The sequence below is a fragment of the Schistocerca americana genome, chromosome 3, assembly GCF_021461395.2.
Source record: "Schistocerca americana isolate TAMUIC-IGC-003095 chromosome 3, iqSchAmer2.1, whole genome shotgun sequence".
Classification (NCBI taxonomy): domain Eukaryota; kingdom Metazoa; phylum Arthropoda; class Insecta; order Orthoptera; family Acrididae; genus Schistocerca; species Schistocerca americana.
Window position 1 is genome coordinate 403,271,561 of NC_060121.1, and position 19,846 is coordinate 403,291,406.

The 19,846-nt window shown below is 40.6% G+C and overlaps 1 protein-coding gene across 1 annotated transcript in view; it reads right to left on the bottom strand.

Annotated features, from left to right (window-relative positions):
* LOC124606793 (venom carboxylesterase-6-like) overlaps positions 1-19,846 on the bottom strand; it is a 142,004-nt gene that overhangs the window by 45,040 nt on the left and 77,118 nt on the right. The window contains exon 5 of the mRNA XM_047138862.1: positions 8,520-8,710. Coding sequence (XP_046994818.1) covers positions 8,520-8,710 — 191 coding nt within the window. The remainder of the gene's footprint in view (positions 1-8,519; positions 8,711-19,846) is intronic.

Below are 19,846 nucleotides of genomic sequence, written 5' to 3' on the forward strand. Positions count from 1 at the left end.
AATGGCCTGGGCTGCAACACTCGCCCACCTGGACCCCTTGGCTGAACTATTCACTGCCTCAGACACTATTGACACAGCATTGGGAGCTGTCCTTCAACAACACTCCAGTGACAACCTCTCACCCCTGCACTTATTCTATAAAAAACTATCTGCCACACAGAAGAAATACTCCGCCTTCGACAGATAGCTCCAGTCCATCTAAGAGGCTGTTAAACATTTCTGCCCTGATGTTGAAGGATGCTGTTCTATATCCTCACAGACCACAAACCACTTGTGAATGCCTTCTGAAACTCTCTGAAGACCCGCCCCCTCGTTTCTTCCTCCATTTTTACTTGGTGTCTCAGTTTATGACAGATGTCCACTGTATCAAGGGTGCAGATAATATCACTGCCAATTTTTTCTCACACATTAATGCAGTGTCCAACATCATTGATTTGTCTAATCTAGCCACTCTTCAGGCAACAGACAAGAACACCCAAGCACTCCTTGCGAACCTGACCACCTTGCTCATGTTCACCAAAGCACTATCCCCCAGCATTGCTGCCGAGGTCTGGTGTGATTCTTCGACTGAGGTCTTCCGTCCAGTGTTACTGGCTCCATTACGCATCAAGTTTTCAATGCCTTACACAACCTCACACAGCTGGGCATTCGTACCTCTACCCGGCTCATTACCAAGCACTTTAACTGGAAAGATACCAAAACAGACAGCCAGATGTGGGCTCGCAATCGTACCCTTGCCAGCGCAACAAAGTTGGCCACCATACAGCCCCCCCCCCCCCCCCCCCCCCGGGTAAATTTTGCATTCCTCCAGAATGCTTCAGGCACATCCATATCGATCTCACTGGCCCCTTCCACTATCAGAAGGTTTTGGATACATCCTGCCTTCTATTGATCACTTGTCCTGATGGGTGGAAGCCATACCTTTGCCGAACATTATGGCCGGAATGGTTGTCAAAGTTTTCCTCTCCTCTTGGATTGCCCGGTTCGGCTACCCAGCCACAATCATAACTGATCAATGCTGGCAATTTGAGTCGTTCCTGTTCGCTTTGCTGTGTTGCAAATGCAGTATCCACAACATCCACACCACCTTGTACCACCCCCAGAGCAACGGTTTGGTGGAATGGTGGCACCGCACTTTAAAGACCACTCTCAGGTGCCATAACTGCCTTTGGTTGGAAGCTATACCTTGGGACCTTTTAGGGTGGAGATCAATGTAGAAATCAGACATCCAGGGCACCATATCAAAGGTGGTTCACGAAGAACCCTGTCCTGCCAGGTGAACTAGTCCAGCCCACGACTCTAGAGGATACCCCTCCCCTTCCCCCTTCCCCCTTCCCCCTTCCCCCCCCCTCCCTCCCTCCCTCCCAGACTTCATTAGCCACCTACATACCCATTTCAAGCACATATGCCTCTATCCACCAGTTAACCATACCTCCCTGGTTTCCTACGTGCCCACTTCTCTTCGAGGCTGTTCCCACGTCATGTTACAGGATGACACCATACACCAACCTTTACAGTCACCCTACCAGAGTCCCTTCAATGTTCCGCAACATGGGGATTCAACGTGCAACTTTCTCATCATGGAAACAAGCACACCCCACAGTCAGTTTCACGGCATCGGGTCAAACCTGCATTTGTGGTCTCCGATTCTCTGGCATCAGGCTCTCCCGACACGACTTACAACCTAGCCCCCCCCCATCTTTTGGATTCCTTGAATGAATGATACGGCACAAGACACTCAGGTCCACAGTCCCTCACCGTTGTCAGCCCTAGCAACTCTCCTTTTTCTGGTTTCCCGGAGAGTTCAAGTGACCCTCCGTTCACGGGTTTTCCAACCCACACCACCCACACTGAGGTCGACTCTCCTACGATCATGTGTCACGCCTCAGTTCTGCCACACCACATGGAAGACATCTCACTGGTAGTAGATAATGGCCACGTCCTCATCCTTCTGATGGACTCGAACCCTCTGTTATCAGATGAGGGCCTGGAAGTCGAGGTACTACAGTGTTTTGGCCTCCCTCAACACTGTGACCCCGCCTTCCCGCACACCTTCATCTCTCCACTCAGTGAGATTTGAATCGTCTCTTCACACTTCGGTTCTTCTCCACACTTCAGCCCACTGGCTTTCTCTCAAGCCAGCCATCGCCTCGCACGCCCACACTGTCGTTCCCAGACTACAGGATGTCCTTGAATACGACGCAGACACTACACTCCCCCTCCCCAGGACTAATCACAAGTACTCTGTACTGCGGGGGAGGGATGCTGTGTGGCATCGATATAAACATCAATCCTCAAATGAAGACTGTCTCCAATCTTGAGCTCTTTGGATAAAAGGTTTGAGGGGATGCAGTCTGTTTATGTGGTTTCTTCTATATACACGTGTAGATGCCTGTACTTAACTATACATCTGTATCGAAATATAAAGTGGAAGTGTGATTTCGGGATAGTAACCCATCACATGCCACATATGAAATAATATGACTAATGTTGAAAACAATATAAATAAAAGAAGATTAGCAGGACTCGATCCAGTGATCCACAAATTATGGACTTGAATGCTAAGTGCATGACCGCCACCAGCTCATGCTCCGGGTCACAAAGCACCGGTGTGTCAATGATGTTTACAACTTCTCTTGTAATTTTCTCCAAATCACTTACATAGTATGCCTTACTACTTGATCATTACATTGCCCTAATGTACTATTAACAGTGTACAAAGTTTGAAATAAATCTGTGATCCGAACGTTGTAGCCTCCCCTTGCCAGTTACTTTGAAGCCCCTCCTTCCCTCTGTGTGACTGATGCTGTTTACCATGGCAAAAATGTAGGCTTCACCAGCCTTAGTAGTTTTCCATTTTTACCTGCAGCCAAAGATTCTTCTTCTGACACATAACTCTCCTCCTCAACAGAGAGGTAATAGCACTCAAGACAATAGCATGGGGTAATAAAATACCTTCCTTGCATGCACCCCTTTCTGTTGTGTCAGCTTGCTTATTTCCCAGGGTCCCTAAATGGTCCAGAACCCAGCAGAATTATACTCCTTTCTCTTGATGTGGTATATGAGGTGTGTTTTGTGTGTTTGGATCACATTGTCTGCTGGGTACATTTGCTGAATGGTCTGTAGAGCACGTAGAGCAGGCAAGAAGACTATTCTGTAGATTGTATCTCATCAGTTCCAGAGACTAAGATTGCATAGGGCTCTGCATCGAAGACTGTAAACCTGTTTGGGATTCTCATCCGAAAAAGACATTACCAGGGGAAACTGGTGAGCAATGACAGTATAGCCTTGCTTGGACTCATCAGTGTAAATAGATATTAAATAACACTGCTCATCTAAAAAAAAAAACGGTCTCTTGCTTTTCTGCAAATTACATGTATTTGTTCTGCAGCTGGTCACACAAGATTAAAGGCCAGAGACTGAGGGATTGAGTAGACATTACATGCATGTCACACCATGGTTAGAGGTGGTTCCCCATTCTCAGCATCAAAGCTGGGTACAGCATCTGTCTTGGCAGCTTCTATCACCAATCTATGGCTCTCATGGTGAAAGAAGTCCAAAGTCTTTAAATATGGTAATCATACAGAATCATATACAGAGTATTGTAGTCCAGCGATGATCGAACAAAAGCTCTGTAAAATAACATGTGGGAGGATCTGTCTGCCCTCCACTATCTACTACTAAGGCACTTTAAGATATTTGGAGCTTTTAAAGGTCTTGCTTTGAGATGCTTCAAGTGCAGCAACCAGTTGAGTTTCTTTTCAAAAATGAAGACCAAGAACTTGACTGATTCCTTAAAACTAAGAGCTGTGTCCTCCAGTCACAGTATGAATTGATTAAAAATATTTTATTTGTTGTGAAGCTATCACACAACTGTTTCATGAATCGTTACTGTGAATGTTATGTACCATTTGTAAATGTGTAGTACATTTACCAAAACACATGTTGGGAATACATTGTCCCATTATCATGTGCTTAAAGCTTCTATGCTGTAAGACATTGTCGAAAGTAAAAGCCAGCGGCATACAAGCATAGTCAAACTTAAAACTCTTCCTAGAGCATCTCATGTTGGCATGTTCTACCCTCGTAAGACCTGAAATGCTCTAGGAAGAGTTTTACGTTTGACAATGCAAATGTGTGGCTTTTGCTCTGGACAGTGCGTAACATCATAGAAGTATTGAGCACTTGATAATGGGATAATGTAGTCTCTAAACATGTTGTTGTAGATAATCATACATTTGACAACTGGTGCATGAAGTTCTTAGTATGGATGATGTACATGACTAAACCACACTTAACATTTATCAAGGGGGAAAAGGAAAAACATCTAGTGGGGAAAAGGAAGCACATGATTTTAGCACACAATTCTAGTTGTCTTAATGTTAGTTGCACTTGTTGAGCTGTCACTTTAAGACAACATGATAAGCAAAAGATTGTAAAATCATTCACGCATGGCACAGGGTTCCTGAGGGGAGGGAATTACTGCTGAGAGAGTAACATTTATCATGCTCTCCTGAGGAAGAACATTCTCCTTGGTTTGTCATAATGGAAAGGCACTGCAAACTCAATCTAAAATATCTTCCTGAAAGGAAGAATCACATTATAAATGGAAGACTACCCTGGAAGCCTTATTCATAAAACTGTTGATGTAATATCACAGGCCTTTGCAAAATCACCAAACACTCCTATCAAGCAATGCCTATGCAAGAAACCTCTTATCACTGCCTACAGGGGTATTAGATTGTCAGGTGTAGCTGGTACCTACAAAAAACACAAAAGTTGTCTGAGAATTTCTAAAACCCACTAAGTAGCAGCTGATCACCTGTTCCAACGTTTTCTCTTTACAGCTGCAAACGGTAACTGGAACTACTTTGTGTGATTCTTTCTGGGTTTCAGGAGGATGATCATGATTGTTTCCCCTCCAAGAATCAGAGTACAGTCCCTCAGACCAGATTCTATTAAAAAGCTTTAGGAGGACAGTCAGGTGTAGACACTCAAATATTGAAAAATGTTTCTGCAAAGGCTCAGGGCTCTCTGTTTACAATGATCAAACTTTTTATAAAATTTGCAATTTTCCACCCACAGGTTTGTCAAACAAGCATGTAGATGTACCAAGTTTTTCAAATTTAACTTCAATTTTCAAGCAGCTGTCACAATGTGTGTATCGTAGCATGAAGTATTTTGACACTAGTGGTAACGTATGAAGTGCAGTGCAGGATATAAACTTCAAATCTGTGAAATCTGCTCCAGTTGCTAGATATCTCAAAGTTGTAGTTAATAGTCTGGCAGACTATTGTTTGACAATAATATGCTTGATAAGTCAAACATATCTGTCAATTAGCTGTCAATATTTTCTCTCAAACCCACTGAATCCAGTCTGTTTGATAAATACATCAAACAGAACAGCGCACTGCCAAATAATTTGACAAACATATGAAATTTGGGATATTGTTTAATTGTCTATGGGAGCCCTAACTCATTTGCCTGCACATAGATCTCTCTGTATATTGAAACAGTATTTACCTCTATCAAATTAAATCAACAGTGTCCTTCTGTGTAAATCTGTCAACCGACGAACAGCTGAAATACAATCATGATATTTTCTCAAAATATTTTTTAAAAAATTACAGCTTTCATCATAATCTTGAATTCTATGTGCAGTCTGCGTAGAAAATCATTAAACACGCACTACATCATTCTAATAATACAAGATAAGGATTATTGTCACCAGAAATATGATAATTCTGGAATGAATCTGCACTGCTTTAGTTAATCTAAAACCGTACAGAATGTGTTTAAAATGATAATTCCAATGTAATGGAGATTATTTCAATAATAAAACATTTCAAAAAGTTTGCATACCATGCTGGAACCACAGTAAAATCACCGAGGTCTCTGCCTGTTCCATGTATGCTTCTTACTCAACAGTCATTTTATGAACTCTGCTAGCTTTAAGTATCTTCCAGTATTTATTAGCTTTCTGTCTCTTTTCCACTGCCAACGTCTCCTTCTCTATTGGCACAAAGAAACATGAATATGTTTGTGTGCCAAAATTTTTTGGGAAAATTTTTAAAGCTGCTGAAGAAGGCAGAATGAGGCAGCTGATAGCCCAGTTTTCAGAGTCTTTTAAACAGGAGCTTATATTTTTTCCGAGAAAATTCTGCACTGGCCATATGAATGATTTTTATTAAATCTGTGACCGGTTTCACACCACTTATCAGCGCATCCTCAGGCAATCTGTGCAAAAAATAATATAATAAGAGCTCATATAAACTATTTGGTCCCCCATTTCTGAGGTGTAAATTAAACTTTTAAATAGCCAGTTTTTTGAATGAAGCAAGAAAGTACTCAGATATGCTATTTACAACATAGTAACATTGAATATCGCACTGTAACCACTCCCCACTATTCACGTCCAATATACAGTCATCTGGTGAAAGTGGTAGTTAAAATTTAGAAATCTTTGTTAAAAATTTAAGGAGCACATCAGCAAGCCAGGTTCAAAATCGGCCATAGGTGCGCATTTGCAGGAAACGGGTCTCTGTATCACCGGTATCCGGAACAACATGCAGGTGTTACACTTTGAAAGTAAGGGCAACACTCTCAATGTTTTGGAAGAGGTTGAAATCTTCAGAGTTCTGAAGAAATCCCCTCGCTCCTCACTTAATGCCCAGGCCGATATGAGGCACAAGGGTCTTTTATAGAAAATGTATGTGAGTACTTTCTTGTTTCAATCAAGAAACTGGCTATTTAAAAGTTTAATTTACACCTAAGAATTGGGGGGATCAAATAGTTCATACGCGCTCTTATATTATTTTTTGTACAGATTGCCTAAGGACGCACCAATAAGTGGTGTGAAACTGGTCACACATTTAATAAAAATCATTCATACAGCCAGTGCAGAATTTTCTTTGAAAAAATGTTAAAGCTTGGATGTGGATGTCCGCCCTACAGAACATGTCAGGAGCTTATATGCCTTTTTTGGTCTCCGATAGCAGTGTTTTTCTGCTGTTTTCCTTCTCTGCCCTGCCACAACAGGACATGTCACCCATATGAAAAGAACTTTATGGTTCAGTAAACTTTTGATAGCTTATACAATGAAATTGAAATAACTCAAAACTAATTTTACACCTCAGAATGAATTTCAAGTCCACAAAAATTTTGCATGTGCCTCAGTAATACATGGGATTCCCAAAACCCTTCTGATGATAAATGAGACACTTCGTAGCATGTCCCTCCATATTATGTCACTTTATAGACTATATTTTCTCCTCACATCAGATTTTGTGTGTGTGTGTGTTTTTACATGAGCAGGTATGGTAACTTTGAACTACTGTATCTAGAAAACGGATAAAGCTATCAAGAAATGTTCAAGGTTGTTCAAGATCATGATCTTAGGAATATATTACAGAAATTACAGCCATTTCCTGTTCATAGCTGTCCTGTAATCTGGGGATCAGTTTTTGTACCCAACAACCATGTTTTTGGGGTGTTTCTCAAAAACAGATAGAGATTTTTGAAAACAGGAAGATGGCATTTCTCGATAAATGCCTAGATAATATAATGTTCAAATCTGAGCTATTTGCTGCAGTTTTTTATTATTTAGATTTTGCCTCACACCAGATTTTACATGCTTATTTTGCATGTATGTGTAAAGTAACTTTGAATCTCTGTATCTTGGAAACAGTAAAGATATCAATAAAAATTTCAGCTATTTGCTGTACATAGCCATTTTCGATTCCACAGCTTGGTTTTGGTATGAAAAAAATGATAGTTTTTTTGTTTTTTATTGGCTGGGGGGGGGGGGGGGTCTAAGAAAACATCCATGAACTAACAATGCCTCCAAAAGCCCCTTAAGGCCATTCATAGACCACATCAAATGCGAAAAAAAACTAACCTATTTGCTTCATTTCCTTAAGCAGCAGGAAGTGGGTAATGTTCATACTTTGACCCTGTACTGTAGCACAGTGACACTAAGATGATCATTCTGTTGACTATACAAGTGGTTCCTAGTCCAAGAGTTATCCAAAACACTTTAACCTTGAACTATGAATAGAATCCAAGGCACGAGTGCGGAAGAATCCCATTTTTATGCACTGTGTTTTGGAACATATTAGGTAGTGCATCCTGTTGCACGCGTACCAACAGCTGGTACAATATCTGATATGGGCATTACACAGTGCTAATTATTTACGGATACTCTGTAGTATTAACAAGTTTTGACAGCACCTGAAAGTTTACAGATTAAAGTAACCAGTGCAAGTATATATCAACGTGCTGACATGATACAAGCACAACAAACTATATTGTGACAATAATACAGAGTCAATGTCCTCATGAAAATATCAGAGAATATATAGCCCTAAGTTCTAAGACTTGAAATGACTTCTGCACGTATACACATGCTGCTTCATTCAGAAGAACAACGCTCCCTATAATTAACACTCATAGTTTGCTCTAATAAACCCAAATACCACTCACTGTTTATTGCAAAGATCTAAAATAATGTGTGTCCTTACCAGAAACTGTCTATCGGCTTCAATAATAATTCTCCCTTCTTTTTTTCTAAGACACTGCACAAGTTCAGCAGCTGACGTCCTAGAGCAGCCAACCAAGGACCCCAGTTTATTGGCATACAGTGTGGGTTCCCGAGACGAGGCCCATGGACATAAAGCAGTGCCACTCTGAGAAATAGCAGCATGAAAGAGACCTTGTAGTAGTAAAAAAAAGTACTACAAGTTACACAACTGTAAACAAATAAATATACAAGGGAATATACTAAACTGACTAATAAAGATGTTCTAATACTTGACAGCACTAACTACAAACAAAGCAACTAAATGTAAAGTTGTCACTAACACCCAGCTTATACAAAATAAATTTACGATGGTAGGATTATCAGAGGATGCACATTTCCTGATTAGACCTTGTGCTACAGTGTGCGTAGAAAAATCAACTCTAACAAACTTCTATCGCCACACCTTTCAGTACATGACTAATACTGAAAATGAGTTCTTTTTAGAATTTCTAACACACAAGTCATCAGAAGTTTACATGAGGCCAAATGTTACACTGTGAATGCACAAGAATAAATTAATTAATGGTAAAGTTCCATTCAAAGTGTTGTACCTGCTTCTAAAACTATTAGTTAAACAATGGAAAGTTCAGGATGGACTAATGACATATTCTGTACTGCTATTATAATTGTGAGTCATTCATTCATACGAATATACATATGTACATATTTATAGGTATCCAGTGTGGTATTTAAGAGCTGATACTTCTCTATGTTTTCTTATGGGTGGTGGAAGGGACAACTTGCAACCTGGAACAGGCACTGTACATGCTATTAGAGGACATCAAACAAGAAGATGGGTTTTGGCAGAAAAGCTTCTAGAAGGCTCACGGATATCTGTTATAGAATAATAAGCATCCAGAAACACTATGGCAATTACATTTGTTCATAGTTTATGTTTACTGTTAAGAAAAAATTTAAATGTTACATTAAATCAAATTGGAACATCCACGATCGAATGTAACAATATTATGAAAAGGAACTTGCTACTTGCCATATAGTGGAGATGCTAAGTCGCAGATAGGCACAACAAAAAGACTGTCACAAATAAAGCTTCTGGCCAGTAAGAACTTTGCCAAAAATAGACCTCCATACCGTGTGCGCGCGCACGCACACTCTGTAGTGATTCGAGAATTTCCACGTAAATTCTGGAACCACTCAACCTTCTGCCACCTCAAACATGTGATGTTTTAAAGATAAGTGTGAGAGCGCCTATTTACTGTACAACACAGGACTGTATGTGCAGGATTGACATTTGTCATGGAAGGACAGGAGCTGCGTCAGACGAGCGGCACCAACAAGTGTTTGCCGGTTGCGCCTTGGAAGCTCTATTAAAAGGACAAGTAGTGTTTGTATAATATTCCATGGTTTATGGTATTGTGATAAATGTTAAAGAGACAGGTGAATCATGGATTGAATAGAGACTTTTACTTATTTCATGTATGGGACTAACTAGAGGAGAGACATGTTAATAATTTGTGGTGGTTATTAAACCAATCATGATATAAATGTATATTAATAGAGTCTAACATTTGATGACTCAGTTGGCTTAACAGAGTTTAAACGTTTATACAAGAAATGGTAAAGTGGTCTCCTGTTGACGTGAAAATATACCATGATTGAACTGAAAGTTTTCTACAAGTACCCAATTATATCAAAAGTGGAGTCTTTTAAATTCCTACAACCAGTGATAGTCTTTGGAGAAGAAGTTTCTGGGAGATCGACATAGCTGATTATCCAGAGAAGAGGATCAGCTAGACCCATCATGTATGTCAACTGATGAGAGATAGGTGTGAATTGTGAATGCAATCCAGTTTTGCACTGCTCCTCGTGTCGTCAAAACATTAGAATGTGGCGACCTAAGTGACAGGACTCTAAGAAAAGGGGAATTTTAAGATGGAAATGGGAAGAAGATATTCTGAGTCGCCATAGCAACCAGGCATAACAAGATAAGAGAACTGTTTCAAGTAAGTGGGGAAGATCAGTTTGGATTCCATAGAAATATTGGAACACGTGAGGCAATACTGACCCTACAACTCATCTTAGAAGAAAGGTTAAGGAAAGGCAAACCTACATTTCTAGCATTTGTAGACTTAGAGAAAGCATTTGACAATATTGACTGGAATACTCTCTTCCAAATTCTGAAGGTGGCGGGGGTAAAATACAGGGAGCGAAAGGCTATTTACAATTTGTACAGAAACCAGATGGCAGTTATAAGAGTCGAGGGGCATGAAAGGGAAGCAGTGGTTGGGAAGGGAGTGAGACAGGGTTGTAGCCTCTCCCCGATGTTATTCAATCTGTATATTGAGCAAGCAGTAAAGGAAACAAAAGAAAAATTCGGAATAGGTATTAAAATCCATGGAGAATAAATAAAAACATTGAGGTTCGCCGATGACATTGTAATTCTGTCAGACACAGCAAAGGACTTGGAAGAGCAGTTGAACGGAATGGACAGTGTCTCGAAAGGAGGATACAAGATGAACATCAACAAAAGCAAAACGAGGATAATGGAATGTAGCCGAATTAAGTCGGGTGATGCTGAGGGAATTAGATTAGGAAATGAGACACTTAAAGTAGCAAACAAGTTTTGCTATTTGGGGAGCAAAATAACTGATGATGGTCGAAGTAGAGAGGATATAAAATGTCGACTGGCAATGGCAAGGAAAGAGTTTCTGAAGAAGAGAAATTTGTTAACATCGAGTATAGATTTAAGTGTCAGGAAGTCGTTTCTGAAAGTATTTGTATGGAGTGTAGCCATGTATGGAAGTGAAACATGGACGATAAATAGTTTGGACAAGAAGAGAATAGAAGCTTTCGAAATGTGGTGCTACAGAAGAATGCTGAAGATTAGATGGGTAGATCACATAACTAATGAGGAGGTATTGAACAGAATTGGGGAGAAGAGGAGTTTGTGGCATAACTTGTCTAGAAGAAGGGATCGGTTGGTAGGACATGTTCTGAGGCATCAAGGGATCACAAATTTAGCATTGGAGGGCAGCGTGGAGGGTAAAAATCGTAGAGGGAGACCAAGAGATGAATACATTAAGCAGATTCAGAAGGATGTAGGTTGCAGTAAGTACTGGGAGATGATGAAGCTTGCACAGGATAGAGTAGCATGGAGAGCTGCATCAAACCAGTCTCAGGACTGAAGACCACAACAACAACAACGAGTGCAGGGAGTGGCAACTGTCCCTTAACACAGACAAATGTAATGTATTGCGAATACATAGAAAGAAGGATCCTTTATTGTATGATTATATGATAGCGGAACGAACACTGGTAGCAGTTACTTCTGTAAAATATCTGGGAGTATGCGTGCGGAACGATTTGAAGTGGAATGATCATATAAAATTAATTGTTGGTAAGGCGGGTACCAGGTTGAGATTCATTGGGAGAGTGCTTAGAAAGTGTGGTCCATCAACAAGGGAGGTGGCTTACAAAACACTCGTTCGACCTATACTTGAGTATTGCTCATCAGTGTGGGATCCGTGCCAGATTGGTTTGATGGAGGAGATAGAGAAGATCCAAAGAAGAGCGGCGCGTTTCGTCACAGGGTTATTTGGTAACCGTGATAGCGTTACGGAGATGTTTAATAAACTCAAGTGGCAGACTCTGCAAGAGAGGCGCTCTGCATCGCGGTGTAGATTGCTCGCCAGGTTTCGAGAGGGTGCGTTTCTGGATGAGGTATCGAATATATTGCTTCCCCCTACTTATACCTCCCGAGGAGATCACGAATGTAAAATTAGAGAGATTAGAGCGCGCACGGAGGCTTTCAGACAGTCGTTCTTCCCGCGAACCATACGCGACTGGAACAGGAAAGGGAGATAATGACAGTGGCACGTAAAGTGCCCTCCGCCACACACCGTTGGGTGGCTTGCGGAGTATAAATGTAGATGTAGAACAACAACAACACGTGAAGTTAATGTCAGATCCATGGGATCCGGGCGGAGTCACATCTGTCTCCCGGGGACATTAATATTCTGTGTTAATGAGCACAGTGACGGCCATCGGATCCCTATTTGTTTTTGGTGTTTCTTCTGTCATAAAATTTTCCTGCACTCAATTCCCCCTACTTCTTACACTATCCTATTATCCCCCCCAACTACAGTTTAATAGAGAAACATAGCAGTGAGGAACTGTGATTACATCAACCAAAACTGCTCTTGGTATGCGACTGAGTCGTCCTCGGTTGTTAGAGGATTGTGCCCACTAAGTATTTGGATTAAGTTGTCTTCAGTGTTAGAGAGTAGAGAGTTGCGCCCACTAGGAAATTTTATAGCGTCGTCTTCTGTTATTCCAGGGGTGCACGTGCCTATCTTCATGACTCGTCCCATGTTATCCCAACTTATTTTGAATTGCTAGGTGGTGACAGGAGATGGGAATGGGTGCGCACATTACCTCTGAGGTAAGATAGACTAAATTTGCCTAGCCAGCCAGTCTCCCCCGCCATCCACCTATAGTTAAATCTTATTTTTGCCGAGCCAGCCAGTCTCTCCCGCCATCCAAGTAGTTAGGTCTTATTTTTTCCTAAGCTATTGTTTGAAGGTAATCTCTTCTCCAGTTTGCCTTGCAAACCGGTGTGTAGAGGTCTAAATGGAATCAATGTCATTAATGGAGTATGCTCTATCGATATGTCATTATAAGTACTGTAACAATGAATTTCTTGAAAGCTGTCTGGTAAACCCTTATTTGCCACATGTTTCTGGGTAGATAGGGAGAACCATAGCTAGCACATAACTTTTAAAATAATTTCAGAATTCACGAGATTACTAGTTTCATAATGAAGGTAAAGTGTTCAAGTAAAAGATAAAATTTATAATTTTTGGAGCATATTCACTCTGATAAACTGAAACTGATATTAAGTTAACATGAGATACAATATTGTGTGAATAGTTAAATAACAATAATGTGACACATAATTTGATACTTAATACAGAATATTTTTTACCTTTTATGAGATGTAATGTAGATGGGAGGGTTTGTATCGATTTTCAAAGGGGTGGTAAGTGTAGGAACAAGCATGACTAACACTAAACACACATCATACCTTTCAAACGACCCTCGCGAACAAGTGTGACTTATTCTTCACCATTTGCCATTCCATAGGGATTGCTAAGATTTTCTTTGGGGAGCTCAAGGGTGAAGGTGAGAATGTCCATTCTGTAGGAGACGATTAACACCATACCTCCTCCGGCTTCTCATTCTAGTACCAGCTAGGTAGGGATGACTCTGGGAAAGGGGGCCGGGAAGGGTTTCCTGTCTTTGAGGCTATCTTCTTTCACCTCTTCGATATTAGCAACCATTTCTCCTTCTTCCTTTCTTACTTCTCATTTGAGTACCTATCTATCTTTCCCTCTTTCCATACTCAACTACTTCTATCGCAGAAGTTCTTCCTAATTTCTGCGGTTTCCAATAACCTAAAACTTATTTCATATAAGTAGGCCGAAGAATCTGACAACACAAAAACACTCACGCATACACACAAAGAAATATGAGTACACAAACAATGAAATTACACATCAAAAAGGGGAGAACCGTCAAACGTTGTAGGGGGAAAGGAATGTGTACATCAGGAAAGGATGCACACATTGTTGTTTACTGTGGCAGTTCTACATCGCACACATGGTTATTTAGGAACACTTTAGGGAAATTTGCACACATTGCTGTTTACTGTAATGGTTCTACATCACATATTTACAAAATAGAGATATATACATAGATATATGGACAATGATGATTCTATATCACATATGTGTGTAAGTGTAGAAGAACAATGATAATTGCGTAAGTATATAAGACTAGAATGATTCCACATCAAGTATGCACAAGAAGGATGCGTGAGTAAGAAAGGAGGACATAAGCCAGAGAGGAAAGCATCAAAGAAGGTTAGCCTAACAAGTATTCTGATGACTGGTAGGATAGTGGGACTCTTATAGTTTAAAATATGTAGACATGGTGTATGCTGAAAGTGTAGAAGTTGATGAGTAAAGGAGGACTCTTGGGTATGTAAGTATGTAATGATATCAATATAATGGAAGGAAACATTCCACGTGGGAAAAATTATATATAAAAACAAAGATGAGGTGACTTACCGAACAAAAGCGCTGGCAGGTCGATAGACACACACACAAACAAACACAAACATACACACAAAATTCAAGCTTTCGCAACAAACTGTTGCCGCATCAGGAAAGAGGGAAGGAGAGGGGAAGACGAAAGGAAGTGGGTTTTAAAGGAGAGGGTAATGAGTCATTCCAATCCCGGGAGCGGAAAGACTTACCTTAGGGGGAAAAAGGACAGGTATACACTCGCACACACGCACATATCCATCCACACATACAGACACAAGCAGACATATTTAAAGACCAATGTCTTAAATATGTCTGCTTGTGTCTGTATGTGTGGATGGATATGTGCGTGTGTGCGAGTGTATACCTGTCCTTTTTCCCCCTAAGGTAAGTCTTTCCGCTCCCGGGATTGGAATGACTCCTTACCCTCTCCTTTAAAACCCACTTCCTTTCGTCTTCCCCTCTCCTTCCCTCTTTCCTGATGGGGCAACAGTTTGTTGCGAAAGCTTGAATTTTGTGTGTATGTTTGTGTTTGTTTGTGTGTGTGTCTATCGACCTGCCAGCGCTTTTGTTCGGTAAGTCACCTCATCTTTGTTTTTATATATAAGTATGTAATGAAGTATTAAAAAGCGAGAGTGAAGTAGATTTTTAATTTTTCCAGAGAATATTTAATTATAGTGTACATAAAGATGTAGGGCAATGAACCATGAGGCCTACTCAAGAAGGATAAGGAGGGCGCACCCAGTATTTATTTGGATATAAAAAGCAGAACTAAGAAAGGCTGACCTATACTGTGCGGACAGGGGCACCAAGAAGGGGATTGACCTGTACCATAGCAGAATAGGAGTTAAACGGAAGGAGGAAGTGCACTCATACGGTCAACCAATATGTAAGGTATAGGTACTGTTCCTAAAAGGAAAAGGGCAGCATCATGACAGAAGTCACACATTTGGTAGGAATTACACTGGTAAATTTGGATTCTATCATTTTTCCCAGAGTCCCTCCAGATTGCAGACGGCGAAAAACAGTACAAAAAATTAGAATAAAGGATGAAATATTTAAGTTTCCAAGACACCTGGAATTAACGATTGGAGCTGAAGAGAGAGAGTCCTCACCATTCATAAGACACTGCGGAATGATATCTTAAGTAGAGGCTTCTGTTCTAACAAACGAAGTAGAGTAAAGAATCAGCAGAAAGACAAAAATCGGAAGCCTGCTCTATTGGGTACAAGGATTTATGAAAAAATTGTGTATATAAACTTATGCAGTAAATGATTACTTTTAAAAAGTGGATTGTCATTCGGTATGATATTAATGTACATACTGATTATGTATAAAATATCTCATGTTCGATCTAAGGAGGGGGATTTGTAGCGATTCGAAAATTTCCACGTATGTTCTGGAACCACTCGATATTCTGCCACCTCGAACACACTATTTTTTAAAGGTAAGTGTGAGAGAGCCTATTTACTGCGCAACACGTCTGTGTGTGCAGGATTGATGTTTGTCATGGGAGGACAGGAGCTGTATCAGACGAAAGGCACCGACAAGTGTTTGCCGGTCGTGCCTTAGAAGCTGTATTAAAAGGACAAGGAGTGTTTATATAATATTCTGTGGTTTATAGTACTGTGATAATTGTTAAAGAGACAGATGAAGCACGGATGAATAGAGACTTTTACTTACTTCATGTATGGGACTCCCTAGAGGCGAGACATATTAATAATTTGTGGTGGTTACTAAACCAACCATGATATAAATGTATATTACTAGAGTCTAATGTTTGATGACTCAGCTAGCTTGTTGTTGTTGTTGTTGTTGTTGTGGTCTTCAGTCCTGAGACTGGTTTGATGCAGCTCTCCATGCTACTCTATCCTGTGCAAGCTTCTTCATCTCCCAGTACCTACTGCAACCTACATCCTTCTGAATCTGCTCAGTGTATTGATCTCTTGGTTTCCCTCTACGATTTTTACCCTCCACGGTGCCCTCCAATGCTAAATTTGTGATCCCTCGATGCCTCAAAACATGTCCTACCAACCGATCCCTTCTTCTAGTCAAGTTGTGCCACAAACTTCTCTTCTCACCAATCCTATTCAATACCTCCTCATTAATTACATGATCTACCCACCTTATTTTCAGCATTCTTCTGTAGCACCACATTTCGAAAGCTTCTATTCTCTTCTTGTCCAAACTAGTTATCGTCCATGTTTCACTTCCATACATGGCTACACTCCATACAAATACTTTCAGAAACGACTTCCTGACATTTAAATCTATACTCGATGTTAACAAATTTCTCTTCTTCAGAAACGCTTTCCTTGCCATTGCCAGTCTACATTTTATATCCTCTCTACTTCGACCATCATCGGTTATTTTACTCCCTAAATAGCAAAACTCCTTTACTACTTTAAGTGTCTCATTTCCTAATCTAATTCCCTCAGCATCACCCGACTTAATTTGACTACATTCCATTATCCTCATTTTGCTTTTGTTGATGTTCATCTTATATCCACCTTTCAAGACACTGTCCATTCCGTTCAACTGCTCTTCCAAGTCCTTTGCTGTCTCTGACAGAATTACAATGTCATTGGCGAACCTCAACGTTTTTATTTCTTCTCCATGGATTTTAATACCTACTCCGAATTTTTCTTTTGTTTCCTTTACTGCTTGCTCAATATACAGATTGAATAACATCGGGGAAAGGCTACAACCCTGTCTCACTCCTTTCCCAACCACTGCTTCCCTTTCATGCCCCTCGACTCTTATAACTGCCATCTGGTTTCTGTACAAATTGTAAATAGCCTTTCGCTCCCTGTATTTTACCCCTGCCACCTTCAGAATTTGAAAGAGAGTATTCCAGTTAACATTGTCAAAAGCTTTCTCTAAGTCTACAAATGCTAGAAACGTAGGTTTGCCTTTTCTTAAACTTTCTTCTAAGATAAGTCGTAAGGTCAGTATTGCCTCACGTGTTCGAACATTTCTACAGAATCCAAACTGATCTTCCCCGAGGTCGGCTTCTACCAGTTTTTCCATTCGTCTGTAAAGAATTCGTGTTAGTATTTTGCAGCTGTGACTTATTAAACTAATAGTTCGGTAATTTTCACATCTGTCAACACCTGCTTTCTTTTGGATTGGAATTATTATATTCTTCTTGAAGTCTGAGGGTATTTCGCCTGTCTCATATATCTTGCTCACCAGATGGTAGAGTTTTGTCAGGACTGGCTCTCCCGAGGCCATCAGTAGTTCTAATGGAATGTTGTCTACTCCGGGGGCCTTGTTTCGACTCAGGTCTTTCAGTGCTCTGTCAAACTCTTCACGCAGTATCTTATCTCCCATTTCGTCTTCATCTACATCCTCTTCCATTTCCATAATATTGTCCTCAAGTACATCGCCCTTGTATAAACCCTCTATATACTCCTTCCACCTTTCTGCCTTCCCTTCTTTGCTTAGAACTGGGTTGCCATCTGAGCTCTTGATATTCATACAAGTCGTTCTCTTCTCTCCAAAGGTCTCTTTAATTTTCCTGTAGGCAGTATCTATCTTACCCCTAGTGAGACAAACCTCTACATCCTTACATTTGTCCTCTAGCCATCCCTGCTTAGCCATTTTGCACTTCCTGTCGATATCATTTTTGAGACGTTTGTATTCCTTTTTGCCTGCTTCATTTACTGCATTTTTATATTTTCTCCTTTCATCAATTAAATTCAATATTTCTTCTGTTACCCAAGGATTTCTATTAGCCCTCGTCTTTTTACCTACTTGATCGTCTGCTGCCTTCACTACTTCATCCCTCAGAGCTACCCATTCTTCTTCTACTGTATTTCTTTCCCCCATTCCTGTCAATTGTTCCCGTATGCTCTCCCTGAAACTCTCTACAACCTCTCGTTCTTTCAGTTTATCCAGATCCCATCTCCTTAAATTCCCACCTTTTTGCATTTTCTTCAGTTTCAATCTGCAGTTCATAACCAATAGATTGTGGTCAGAATCCACATCTGCCCCAGGAAATGTCTTACAATTTAAAACCTGGTTCCTAAATCTCTGTCTTACCATTATATAATCTATCTGATACCTTTTAGTATCTCCAGGATTCTTCCAGGTGTACAATCTTCTTTTATGATTCTTGAACCAAGTGTTAGTTATGATTAAGTTATGCTCTGTGCAAAATTCTACAAGGCGGCTTCCTCTCTCATTCCTTCCCCCCAATCCATATTCACCTACTATGTTTCCTTCTCTCCCTTTTCCTACTGACGAATTCCAGTCACCCATGACTATTAAATTTTCGTCTCCCTTCACTACCTGAATAATTTCTTTTATCTCATCATACATTTCATCTATTTCTTCATCATCTGCAGAGCTAGTTGGCATATAAACTTGTACTACTGTAGTAGGCATGGGCTTTGTGTCTATCTTGGCCACAATAATGCGTTCACTATGCTGTTTGTAGTAGCTAACCCGCACTCCTATTTTTTTATTCATTATTAAACCTACTCCTGCATTACCCCTATTTGATTTTGTATTTATAACCCTGTATTCGTTTGACCAAAAGTCTTGTTCCTCCTGCCACCGAACTTCACTAATTCCCACTATATCTAACTTTAACCTATCCATTTCCCTTTTTAAATTTTCTAACCTACCTGCCCGATTAAGGGATCTGACATTCCACTCTCCGATCCGTAGAATGCCAGTTTTCTTTCTCCTGATAATGACGTTCTCTTGAGTAGTCCCCGCCCGGAGATCCGAATGGGGGACTATTTTAGCTCCGGAATATTTTACCCAAGAGGACGCCATCATCATTTAATCATACAGTAAAGCTGCATGTCCTCGGGAAAAATTACGGCTGTAGTTTCCCCTTGCTTTCATCCGTTCGCAGTACCAGCACAGCAAGGCCATTTTGGTTAATGTTACAAGACCAGATCAGTCAATCATCCAGACTGTTGCCCCTGCAACTACTGAAAAGGCTGCTGCCCCTCTTCAGGAACCACATGTTTGTCTGGCCTCTCAACAGATACCCCTCCGTTGTGGTTGCACCTACGGTACGGCCATCTGTATCGCTGAGGCACGCAAGCCTCCCCACCAACGGCAAGGTCCATGGTTCATGGTTCATGGGGGGGTCAGCTAGCTTAACAGAGTTTAAATGTTTATACAAGAAATGGTAAAGTGGTTTCCTGTTGTAGTGAAAATATACCATGACTGAACGGAAAGTTTT